The 13,184-nt window shown below is 41.8% G+C and overlaps 2 protein-coding genes across 3 annotated transcripts in view; both read left to right on the forward strand.

Annotated features, from left to right (window-relative positions):
* Positions 1-5,771, forward strand: part of LOC117258481 (USP6 N-terminal-like protein) — a 44,235-nt gene extending 38,464 nt beyond the window's left edge. For both annotated transcript variants that reach the window (XM_033629446.2, XM_078162041.1), the window contains 3 exons: positions 754-853; positions 2,284-2,436; positions 4,455-5,771. In XM_033629446.2, coding sequence (XP_033485337.1) covers positions 754-853; positions 2,284-2,436; positions 4,455-5,137 — 936 coding nt within the window. In that variant the 3' untranslated portion in view covers positions 5,138-5,771. The remainder of the gene's footprint in view (positions 1-753; positions 854-2,283; positions 2,437-4,454) is intronic.
* Positions 5,772-10,849: 5,078 nt separating this feature from the next.
* The window catches only part of LOC117258497 (ankyrin repeat and BTB/POZ domain-containing protein 2-like), a 44,698-nt gene continuing 42,363 nt past the window's right edge, over positions 10,850-13,184 (forward strand). Inside the window, exon 1 of the mRNA XM_033629471.2 lies at positions 10,850-11,895. Within this exon, the coding sequence (XP_033485362.1) occupies positions 11,010-11,895 (886 nt within the window). The 5' untranslated portion in view covers positions 10,850-11,009. The remainder of the gene's footprint in view (positions 11,896-13,184) is intronic.

The raw sequence follows: 13,184 nt of genomic DNA on the forward strand, positions 1-13,184 counted from the left end.
AAACAACAGAATTTTCACAAATTTAACACAACTCAGGGTGAATAATTGATATACAAATTATCATTTTGTGGGTGAAGTATTCCTTTATAATCCTTATTTCTGTTGACTATTGCTTGAAAACCAATCTGATATATACAGTAGCTGTGATTTAACCAAAATCCAGATCATGAAAACACATATACTGTTGCTGGAAAAAGGTTTCCTCAGAAAAACCAATTCTCTTTGTTATCATTGTACACTTTCAATTAGTGTGGATAACTGTTGAATGGATAGTTAACATTAGCAGTACCTTCCACCAAAAAGAAAAGATCCTGGCCTACACTGATGATTAATAGGTCATCTCTGGGATCCTAAAAACACAATAGCAAGTCATTACCAAGAATTACTACAATTAATATGTCAAATTGCCTTTTAAAAATACTTTTACATGATGTCTGCATTATTTGAGCTCAGGGATATTGCATTATAAGAGAGCATTAAGAACTGTTAAGTTAAACTGCTATTAGTCTCCTCCGTGCATGCCCACAATCCTGTGGTGGTGGTCTGGCAGGATTGAGCCGCTGTCAGCACTTCACTGTCCCGCTGAGTCACTCAGCTTAGAGGGGCCTGTGGGCCTCTGAGGTCTGGGAAGGAACCAGACAAACCTCCTGACTCCGGCCAGGAGGAGAACTGCAGATATGTGAAACCGCTAGCATAAACAAATTCAAATAAGCTGCAGCCATACAGTGACCGGTTGTGTTTGTGTTCCTGCAGACGCCGTTCACGCTGACTCTTCGACTGTGGGACATTTTCATTCTGGAGGGAGAGCGGCTGCTCACCGCTATGTCCTACACCATCCTGAAGATACACAAGAGTAAGGACATGACAAATAGTTCACCATGTGAAGATGAATCTTTATCCACTCAAGCTGTTTTTAGACCACAAACACATTGCTTAGCCCCTTTTATCTATTTCAACTTTTTAATATTTGAATGAAATAAAGAAATTTTGATGCTTTTCAGCTGTTGTTATGTTGCAGATCTGCAGTTGCATGAATGCTGTCTAAACATAAGCAGCTGTTCAAATGAACTTTTTTCAAAATAAAACAATCTTAATTTTCCATCAGGAATGGTATGATTAATGAAAACATAATTATTACAAAGCTAAGCAAAAAGCATTTGAACTTCACACTTGCCACATACACATTTCAGTTGGTATCAAAAAGTATGAGGTTTGATAACTGGTTGTTGTTCTACACACCACCTCACAAAAATTAAAACATTCCTTACAGGAGAAAGAAGAGAAATATATGAGTGTAATTACACTGAAAACATGAAAAACCCCTTTATGAGGCTTATCCTGGTTATTATCATTTTCAGGATATGTTGTTTACATGAGCACAGTGTTAGTTCTGGCAGAACTCAGTGCCAAGCTCAGCTCACATCCCAGCTACATCAGTTGATCTCAAGCAGCCCAATCAACTGATGGATCACCTGATTGATGAAAGGGAGTCAGCTGATAGATCACATGATTCCTTTCTGTGCAACCAAATGGCAAATGTCATTCAAGGCGCCCTATTTAAACTGCTTTGGCCTGCCTCATGTGGCTGCTTTCTCAGCAAGCCACTTTGCAACCCACCTCCAGCCCAGCTCCTCCTTTTTGTGCTGTGTCTGACTTATCAGTGTCATTTCTATTTGTCACTTATGCTTGCTTGCTCTGTTCTGTTCCCGGGGGTCTTTGCTGCTGATCTCCCTGCCTTAGGCTTTCCATGTAGGCACATGGAAGGGTATAGAGATTTGCTTTCCTGGCTCAGGCTTTTCTCGTTTGCGCATGGAAGGACAGAGAGGTGTGGTCTCTGTGCCTTAAGGCATTTCACATAGGCACACGGAAGGGTGGAGAGTGCACACCTCTCCACCTCAGGCTCTCTGCATAGGCCAAAGGAAAGGCAGAGAGGCCCCCACCAAATATAATACTTAATTGGAATTTTTTTTTTTTTTTTTTTTTGACGAAAGTGGTCAAGACTGAAATTGGGTTATTCATATTCCCTACATACATCCAGGTTTCTTTTGGAGTACTCCAGCTAGCATATATTCCGGTTTCTTATAAACAGAATATGGTGTTTACATGCTGAAAAACATAAATAGGATACTCCAAAATCCCAATCATAAATGGGTTATTCATGTCCATGTAAACACACTCACTGATGACACTTAAAAGTCCACACTAGAGATTGTTTGTATGACTTAAACATATAAAGTGTGTGTGTGTGTGTGTGTGTGTGTGTGTGTGTGTGTGTGTGTGCAGAGCGGCTATTGAAGATGTCTCTGGAGGAACTCAGAGAGTTCCTGCAGGAGCGAATTGCTCAGACTTTCTTCTACAGCGACGACGTGATCATCGAGCAGCTTCAGGCCTCCATGACTGAACTGCGAAAGATGAAGCTGGACCTTCCTCCTCCAGGTACACAGCTGCACCGAAAGTACCTAATTTCCTACTGTCCTGTTTAGAATGACTGGAAAGAAATGGCTAGCCATGGCCACACACCACTGGAAAAAATAACTGGGGTCTAATATTACTGTATTTGGGTGGCTGTGACTAGGGTTGGGCGATATGTTAAAAATTTCCAACCGGCCACCGTCAGCCCATCAACCGGCGGTTGCCGATATATTCGGCAGTTGTGTGTGTGGCGGAGAAAAAAAAAGAGGGGGGATGTTGCATTCATGTGATGTCGGAAAGAATCGAAAAATGACTTTCAGAATGGGATAACTCACATTAACGCCACCTCATGTCAGAAAAACAACTCGGCATCTCGGATCTCCCGACACCACATGAATGCAGCAAAAAAATGCAGCGTGCTTCTCATGTCCAACATGGCACGGAAATATCTGTGCATACCGGCAACAAGCACGCTGTCAGAGAGGGTGTTTAGCACGGCTGGTAACATTGTTAACCATGTGCGCATATGAATTAACGTTACGGCCGGGTTCCACTGGCTGCAAACGTAAGCATCACGTCAAGTGTCTTGTTTACCGTTTGCTGAGCCATGATAGTTAAAGCATTTTCCACCTAAGTTATTAGCTACATATATTTATATATGTAGCTATATATTATATATATATAATTATATTTTTTATCTACATGTTTACTACTGTTTCTCATCTACTCGCTTTCAAATGTCCGCCACGGACATTTACACAATGTCACGGATAAACATGGGTAAATGAATGAAAATGAAAATCATCACATATCACCTCTGATAATGGGTTATTCATTTAAAAACGCATTGTGCTCGTTTAGCACACTATTTCATGTAGTTTTTATCTGCTGGAGGGTCGCGTAGGGGAGCGTAGCGCGACAAAAATAGAAGAGCCTCCTAAAATAGAGAGTTGTCGCGCCGCTCCCGTTGCCGGTGCAGCAGCTGTAATTGATTAACGGGGCGAGCTGCTACGGGACTCGCGTTGCAGACGTGTCGCGCCGCTCCCATTGCCGGTGGACCCCGGCCGTGACTTTAAGCTCCGCCATCACTGACGTGTTTTGTGAAAGACTCGTCAGAAATCAGTGTGAAGCTGCCAGTTCCAATACGCACACACTTGAATTGTGCTCTACATAGTTATTATGGACTATGTGTACCGAGTTTAATTCTGTGGAGACAGACCATTCATTTAGGAAAATAAAATGACAAAAATCGCCCAAAAAATCGCCAAAAATGAAACCAACCGTGATGGACTCAGCCGATGGGCGATTGGCGATATATTCGTCCATTCGCCCAAGCCTAGTTGTGACACACTCATTCTTTAAGCTTTAAAGAAGGTAGTGGTATATTGTGAATCTAGACAACGTAAGGCATCTATTGGTACCAACTATTTCAGTATAGTGTGTCGGTGAAGGGGATAAATAATGCTACAGATTTAGGCTACATTATGGTAAGGGGACAGCTGGCATGGCCTTTATCAAAGGGTTCCCTTGAACGTTTACCTCAAGATATCTGAATGAAAATGGGCTCTGTGGGCACCCATGAGTCTAAGCTTGTTCCCAGTAAATGTTTTGTTCCTGACAATCAATGTACTCCTTCAAATAAAGCTGTATATTTGTCTTTTTAAGGAAAAGGACAACCAGTCTGTTTGAAGATTAATAAATCAACAAACATGTATGCATTACACATTACAACAGGATTGTCGTGGAACCCAAAATGTTAGCTGTATTAGTATTAGTATCAGTCTGTGCACAATGCCTTAGCTCTTCTATTGACATGGTTTTCAAGAAGTCTTTGTAGTTCAACAGCAAAAGCAAATTCTTAAAATTCAGTTATGGCTTTTGATTTTGGTGTGCCATCTCAAGATTTTCAGTGTCCCTGTCTGGCCACCCCTATGGGAATTTTCTGGTGGCACCACTGAAATTTTTGCAACTCATTCTACAAAATCTAAAAAGAACCACTAAGGCCAGTGCTTTATATTTTTATGCACCTGCTTTGTTCTCAGGGAAGCCTGATGAGTTGCCTCGTAAGCAGCTGGGTCAGGAGCTGCCGGTGCTGTTGAGTCCAGTCCAGCCCTCCAGAGGGAAGCAGTCCTCAGCCAGCGGGTTCCCCAGAGCAGGTCTCAGCCTCCACATCATCTCCCACCAACCTGACTCCATATCCCCAGACCAGAGCCCCTCCAAGGACCCCAAGGATCTCGATGTCGTGGACGAGGAGGAGGCCCCGCTGCCTTCCCCAGATCCCATCATCATCCACAGCCAGGCCCCGCTCACTCCCGACGGCTCTCCGCTGATGGGGCCTCCGCCTTACCAGCCCCCAGGGAGTGAGGCAGTGGTCATAGAGGCTCACCCCTCACCACCAGATCAGGGAAGGGATGAAATGCAACCGCAGATTGCAGATGCACTTTCCCTAGCCTCCACAGACGACTCCTCTGTGGTCACTCGCTCAGCTGGCAACACCGACCAATCCTCCTGCAAGGTCCCACGGACTCTTTCAGCTCCTGTAGCTCAGGCGGCTTTGCCAGCTTCTGGACTGTCTCAGTCAGAGAGTTTGTCTGCAGCAGAGAGAGCTGAGGACAGTTACCTGGCCCAGCTGCTGGAGCAGGCCTCAGCTCTGCCCACCAACAGGAACCTGAACCAGGACTTGAATGAAGCATCAGAGGAAACACAGCAGGCTCTGGACATTTAATGAAATGAGCACTAGTTTATTGATTATATGCCCTCTCCATTTCTTGGATTGTGTGTCAGTGGCATGGATTGGCTCTGCCTTTTTCAACTGTTTGGTACATTAAATGTTCTGTATGGGTCAAGCTCAGGCAGTTCAAACAGTTTGGTGGATGAGGATACTGTTAATGAAGTGAAGAACTACAGAAGTAGGATTTATCAGTCAGAGTATAAATGTCAAGCAATAAGTGCTTAAAATATATTAACAATTTAAGGAGTAGTATGAGTTTTAGTAATCTAATTTGTCGATTTTTAAGAGACAGAGATCTTTTGAGAAGACCATGAACTTCTTTCCTGAGTTTGTAAAATCAATTCAAACTCAGCAGAGCACTTTGTAATGACTGAAATGCAGTCTGAAGCTCTTGCACTGCTTGCACTATGGAAGGAGCATGCGGGTATATGACAGTGTCATCCACATATACGTGCATTTTTGCTTGAATGTCTTTACACAAATCATTTATAAAAACAGAAAACAAAATAGGCCCCAAGATGCAACCCTGGGGGACACCTGTAGTTATCTCAAGAAATATGCATATGTGCACTGGGCTCTAACTAAACACTGGCAGCCACTCACATATAAAAATGATTCAATTAACAAATTAAAAGAGTAGGAAATTTGACTTAGCTGCATAAAATTTGTGACGTGGGGTCTGTCCAATCACATTGGTTTATAATGCCTATAATAGTGCTGTATCTCATCTATATTGTGCAGTATTGTGCAGGTAGCAATAATGTTGCAACCCCACACTGAATCCTGGAGGGACAGCATGTGTTCTTTTCATCCAGCATAAGTTCAGTCACAAAAATGCAATCACTGCGCATTCACAAATAATTTCTCCTAACATAGGTTGTCTCTGCCTGAGTGCCATCTCCCACTGCTGCTGATAGGTTAAAAACCTCTGGAGCTCTCCCCAACATCAACAGAGATGGAAGTGATTTCCTCTTGAAGGGATAGTTTGGATTTTTGAGGTGGGGCTGTATGAGGTACTTAACCAGAGTCTGTGTATTACATACAGTAGATGTCAGTCAGCACACCCCCAGTTTGAAAAGCAGGCTGGAGTCAAACGTAGAAGCTAGGCAATTTACAGCTGTGAAGGGATCAGCAACAAATCTATTTTAGCCACCTAAAAAAAAAGTCCCACCTAAAAAATTATTATCAGTTTAAGCGTATGCTATATTGACAGTATTTTCACCACTTGACCTTTCCGTTAGACAGCCCATTTTCACAAGGAAGCTGCCAACAGCCACCAGGCTCATTTGAGAAAAACAGTAATTTTAGCTTGCTGGACACAGAAGCTGCCAGTCCACTGCTGCTTCGAACAATTAGTTAGTTTGTGTTATTGTGTGACTTTGTTAAATATAGACTAACTTTTTAACTAACCCCAAAGTCACACAATAACACATACAAACTAACTGATTGAGGCTACAGTAGATCGGCAGCTCCTGTGTTCAGCAATGTTTAGGTACTGTTTTTCTCAACAGAGTCTGGCTTTGAAGAGAGCAATACAAGGGCTCAATTTTCCCAGTGAAATCACTTGTCTGACATTAAAGTAAAACTATGAAAATACACTCAGTGTTCCATACACTTAAACTGAAATTAATTTTTGTGATGGGACTTTTTTAGATGGCTAAAATACATTTTGTTGCTGCCCCCCATCCACAGCAGTACATAGCCTAGCTTCGGTGTCAGACTCCAGCCTGCTTCTCCAAACTAGGGGCGTGGTGACTGACATCTGCTCAATGCAGTGTATTGTCTATGGATAAGTGTTCCATACAGTCCCTTCCAAAGATCTGAAATATCCCTTAAGATAATGTTTCTGCTTCTAGGCACAAAGGTAGGATCGCATGTGTCACTAGGAATTTGTGGCAAGTAAGGACTGATTTTCTACTGTGAGATGCTCAATACATATGGACCCAGTTTGTCTTCCGTTGCTCTGCAGGAGCTTTGTCAAGTCTAAAAAAAAACAAAAAACCCTGATGATGTAATGCTGATGTCATCATAGTTGTCTCGAATCGAGTTTAGAGACTACAAATCTCTAACAGAAGTCTTAGTCACAAACCGGGAATGTAGAGTTTAACAGATGTGTGTAGTTTCCAAGCAGGGAGGGGCTAATATAAGATGCTATTGAGTTGACTTGATGGGAAATGTCGGATCTAGAGGTTCTGGAGCTTGACCCAAACTAGGGATTAAAGTTTGGCCATTCTGTTTTTAACCTGTCTTTCACAAACCCGCAGCTTCATGAAGGTGGAATACTCTCTAGTGCAGACAAAATGAATGTGTTTTAAATCTCAAAAATATTGGTATTGGATGAAAGAAAATAGAAATGATCAAATTACTTTAACAAAATACTTTTAACACTAGCTAAAACTCTGACCTGTGCAGAGCAAATGTACCTCACATTGTTACCTTCCATGGCACAACAATCCCTTCAAGAACACTCCTCTCTTGCTTTTGATGCACACCACGTGTTATTTTTATTTTGAGAAATTGTGCTCATTTCCCAGATTTTGAGGGACCTGGTTCTCACAGGAGAAGTAGGATGATAAGGAGACACAGCTACACTGACTGTCAAGACACCTCTGAAGTATTCAAAATCACATGCACACTGTTTCCTGTTTGGCTGAAAAAGTCTGAATTACCTGGATAGTGACTTTGATGGAGTTTTACTGCTGCAGAGAGGAGTCTGAAAGCATACAGAAATCTCTGAGGCATCACCCTTTACAATAAAAGAAACATTTTTGTAGTTTTGTAACGTTTCATCAGAGAACATGTTGCTCAGTCAGCCTTTGTAAAATGTTTGCTAGCAGAGTTACAGTTTTATTTTTTGTACCAATGTCTTGATGCCTTATTTGGATCAGCTTCAGTTCTTCTGTGGACGTTGTTGATGTTGAACCGTGCACAACAACAGAGGAAGTGAGGTCATTTGACACAGCACGAGGACAAAAAACAACTTTCAGGTGTTAGACTGAACACGAAACCTCTGACATGGTGAGCTGGCTCACTGTTATGATTGTACACATTGAAACCTATTAAGCTCATTTGAAATAAGTGGTTTTCTAGCTCAGTAATTTATTGTTTTATCTTCTTAGAAAGACATCCAGGTCATTTCACTGCTCTTGTGCTCAATCTTCTCAAGAACTGGAATATTTGCTGCATTTCCACTGAGCTCCTTGAACAGTGAAAATACCCTTTTGTTTTTTAATCCTACAGAAGAGGATCTGGAATGGATTTAGACTTGTCAGATTTTAATAGCTTTGTGTTTGTACAGTATTGTAGAACCAGTGGGTAAGAAGAGTTAAAGGCAGTTTTCCCATCTGAGGGTAGAAAAAACATTTCTTCAGCTTTAGTGCTTAGAAATAGTGAAAGGTTGACATCTTGTGGTTGCTTTAGGTTAGGCATGACTCTATTTAGATCTAGCACAGAGGAGTAGAAGTGTTTTAGAAAGACTTTTGAACATTTAGAATTAATCCAAATGACAACAGATTCGACTGGAAATATTTTAAGTTTTGCAATTTAATGCCATTATTTTGAATTTTGTGAACATACTGTGGCTATTAATGACATTTGACTGTATTTCAATCTAAATGTGGTTTAAATAGGCTAATTGTGTATAAAAGTAGCCACAGTTGAACCAATGGACCAATGTGCAGGAAGTTTTCTTCAGCTTCTTTGGAGGTTGGGGTCTTTAAATTAGATGAAGTTACAGTATAGTACTATGTCATTGTTGTGCACTTCAGGTCAGATTGTGGAGATAAAACAAAGTGTTTGAGTCTTGGCTTGATATTTGTTGTCTACATTGAAACCTACAGCACCTTTTGTTATAAGAAATTGATGAAACCCTGGAGCTGAAAAAAACAAAAATACAACTTTTATCTTCCTTGATTGTCTGTGTGTTTACTGTCTGTCTGTCTGTTGGAGTGCAGATCAAGGTGAGTGTGTCCAGTGGTGGGTAGTGTGCTGAAAATCTATACTCAGGTAAAAGTCCAATTACTCCTATAAAAAATGACTCAAGTAAAAGTGAAAATTACCATTTGAGAAAACTAACTCAAATGGAGTGGAGAGGAGTTCTACAAACTGACAGATAACTTGTTGATTGGACAGTTTTGGCGTTTGCCATCCTGCATCATCGGGACTCCGGTGGGGAATCAAATTCTGGTGACGTTTCTGCAGCAGCTTTAATGCTTCTGAAGTGTTTATATTTCTGTTCTTTGGTTTCACAAAAAGCTCATAGAGAAATAACTGATTGTAAGCATTATTAGTAGGCTATCAAATCAATAACATGTTATGAATAATGACTAACAGACAGGATGAAGAGAAGGCGTCCTGTACAGTAATGATTTGGGGCTTAATACTATGGGATCACTGTCACACACCTTTTAATAAACAGACAAAGTACACAAAGTCGGATACCATCATACATTCATGGTAGTTTTAATCAGGTAGTTTTAATCAGGGAAAATACCTTCACTGACATGCATATGTGTTACCATGGTTACATGTATGCATTAGCATACATTGGTTGTGGGATATACATGGCCTTTATCAGGATCAATTATGAGATCATGGACACATTTCACAATCAGCAGATGGATTTATTATTGCTTTAGCTGTTGAAATAACGCTAAAATCACATATCTGTTATAAAATCCTGTGGTTGGTTCCTTTTCTTGCACACCACAGATGGACCTCACCAGAGTCTGTTTTGGAAGGAGACGGAGACTCACCTTTTTGAGAGGTCTCAGTTTGGTTGTTTGGTCTGCACCAGTGTTAGAACCAGTGTTAGACTGACAGCTGTCACACAAGTCCAAATGAACCATTCAAACCAAACGCACCTGAGTTCCTTTTAACCGATCCAAACAGGTTAGGTGTGAAAGCACCCTTACACTACTGAAAATCAAGAAGGCCCTGCAACTCCTAGTTAAACTTTGACGATCCCTAGTGGGGTGAGGCCCCCAGGTTGGAAACCAGTGGGTTAGTTGACTGTGATCATGACTCAGTCATGGAATTGCACTGGACTCACCTTGATGGTACGTGCTCCCAAACATATTTCAGCCCTAACTGTAAAATAAGAAGAATTACTCAACCAATTACTTATTAAAGAGATGGATAAGGAAAGGATGAAAAAAGAGAAAAGTAATAGTTAAACATTTCTAGGTTAGGAAAGCAATATCGGTTAACTATAGCCATTTCCAAACAGTTTAAGATTATACTAAAGAGGTCTAGGATCAGATAAGTATTTATGAAATATTTTAACTTTGAAAAGGGTCAGATTTGACCCAAACACGAGCGTTAATGTGTGTAAACAGAATTGGGAAAATAGGACCTTGGAAACAACAATTTATGCCAACATATGCTAAGCTAGCAGAATGGACATAACATGACAGTGAAAAGTTGCACATTTCCTCTGATTTGTTAAAAATATTCTACACTAAAACAAGCAATACATAAGTCTAATGTGGTTTTATTTTGAAAATCCTAACCAGAAGTCCCATTCGTCCCTCAGGTCAAACCCTAGCTGCCTCAAATACACGTGCAGTTTACTGGGACAATTGCTCAGCTGCAATTCTGCATTGTGGCCACAGAGGGGAAGTGTAGGGCAGCAGTACACTCATCTGTGTTATTACTTGAGTTGTGTATGATTGGTCCGTGTGCTTAAAACACTTTCCATCACTTCACGATTTGGTTAGTTGTGTCTCAGCAGGACAGTCTTGTGCAGCTGTCTCGTCTAGGCAGTTGGACTTTTTCCAAACTGGGACTGAAAGTTGGATTTAATGGAAAAGTTTTGGTCTGTTCTTTACTGTGCGTCAAGTGATTTAATCTAAAACATCTCAACAAAATGTCCAGCAGTCTTTTGGTGAAAACTCTGGAGGACATGACCCTGGATCCGGGCTATGTGACCGGGGATCCCTGCCCGTCCCTCAGCCTGTCGTCCTCCGGCAGGTCAAGGCAGTCTCAGCCTCACACAAGCACTCCTCACCGGGGTACCTGGTGGCAGCACGCCGGCTCTCTGCACAGCAGGAATGGCAGCTGGGACACGGTGATCACGCTGCCGGAGGACGCTGCGGACATCCTGGTCAAGTGTCCCTCCCTGCCCGATGTGGAGGAGTATCCCTGGACCGAGCAGGAGCTGAGAGAAATCGTGCGTCGAGTTGCCGATTCGGATGCCTCGTTCACCGGAGAAGCTGTCCACAGGCTGTCCAGTCTGCTCCGGAGGGCTTTGGTGCGGATCTCCCGGGAGGCACAGCGACTCAGTGAGCTCCACAGGCGGTGCACGCGCCTGGAGGTCCAGAGCGCGGTGAGGCTGGTGCTAAGCTGGGGTCTGGCCGAGAAGTGCATCTCCTCCGCAGTGAAAGCCGTGTCTCTCCACTGCATGAGCTCCGGGGACACAGCACGTCAGCGGGGCAAGTCCGCGCGCTGCGGTCTGACGCTCTCCGTGGGCCGCTTTTTCAGGTGGATGGTGGAAACACGCGTGTCGGTACGCGTGCATGAGTACGCCGCTGTCTGCCTGACGGCATGTGTGGAGAGTTTGACGGAGGAGGTGGTTGTACGAGCGCTGCAAGCTGCGAGGCTGACCGCGGAGAGGGAGGAGGAGAAGCGGGGCGGCGGGGTCACCTGCTGCCCGGTGACCGCGGAGCTGCTGGAGGGAGCTGTCAATAATGACGCGGAGCTGTGGGGACTGCTGCAGGTCTATGAGCATCTGATATGTGGCAAAAATGCCAATGGTGAGTTTATGTACCTCATGAAACAGTTTCTTTTTACCTCATGAAGTCAGTTCTTTTTATAATGACAATAGTGGTTGTGATGAGTAGGCTATATGGTCATAATAGGGTTGCAATGGTATGAAATTTTCACAGTAATCCTCTCAGAAAACTTACGGAGCTCACGGAATCACAGAATTCTAACTATTCTTCTCACCATTAAAGGGATGGAAATGGAAAAGCTTTTGAAATAACCAAAATAAAGGTGAGATTCTCCTTCCAGTTGCATTTTTTCAATAACGTAGATAAGCAAATGTATAGGCTACAGTATGATGAGCGTCAATTTTAATACCTTGCTTTACCCCATAGTTTATAATACAAAAACAACTTCCACCGCAGTAAACAGCCTGTCAAACTGATTGGACAGGTGATTTTATTAATCAGTTTTAAAGTAATTTATCAAGCAGAAACATTCAACATTTTTCTTTCCTGCTTGACCAAGTGAGGATTTTCTCACATCTCTGTTGTCATTTAAAATGGAATAGCTCTGGGTTTTTCAGCTATTGGTCACAAAGAAATGTAGAAAGAAGAAAAATGTATCAAAAAATAATTTCCAGGCTAAACAATAATCAAAGTTATGGACAGCACTATGTTTTGCCTATATTGTATTACATCCCACAAGACTGGAGAAGAAACATACATGTTTTATTGCAAAAGAATTCCCATATCAATCCAACATTTTGGACACCTGTTGGTTTTATTACATACACAATTTTATTTTGATTTTATAATGAGTGAGAATTTAAACTTACAGAAGACTTTTTTACACACTCATGTTTTTACTTTTTCCACCTACATGATATAATTTCTATGTCCAGGTAAAACATGACATCGGATGCAATAACACAGTGACATTGTGTGAGATGTCACATGTTAACCAATGAAAACAGTCACAGTCCAGTGCCCAAAAAGCATGTGTGTTTTGAATACACGTCTCTTTTCACATGTGACCTGATCAGGATTCATAGGAGAGGCTCCTTATTGTTCCTCTGTGAAGTTTTTCCTCACTATTATCTTGTCAGATAATAACTTAAATTGGTGAGAAAGATGATCCAGCCTGAATGTAAATTGATATGTTTCTGTCATCGTTTTTTATAAAAATCTGAAACATGAAACTAGTCCCTCACTTAAGAGAAATTACTCTCTGCTACTGTATTGTACTGAACCTGAACAGATTGCATTTAATAAAAATATGTAACTTGTCACAATCTAACAACTACAGTACGAATGCTGTACATGTCTTTATAGACTGA

This window comes from Epinephelus lanceolatus, chromosome 2 (genome assembly GCF_041903045.1).
Source record: "Epinephelus lanceolatus isolate andai-2023 chromosome 2, ASM4190304v1, whole genome shotgun sequence".
Lineage (NCBI taxonomy): Eukaryota > Metazoa > Chordata > Actinopteri > Perciformes > Serranidae > Epinephelus > Epinephelus lanceolatus.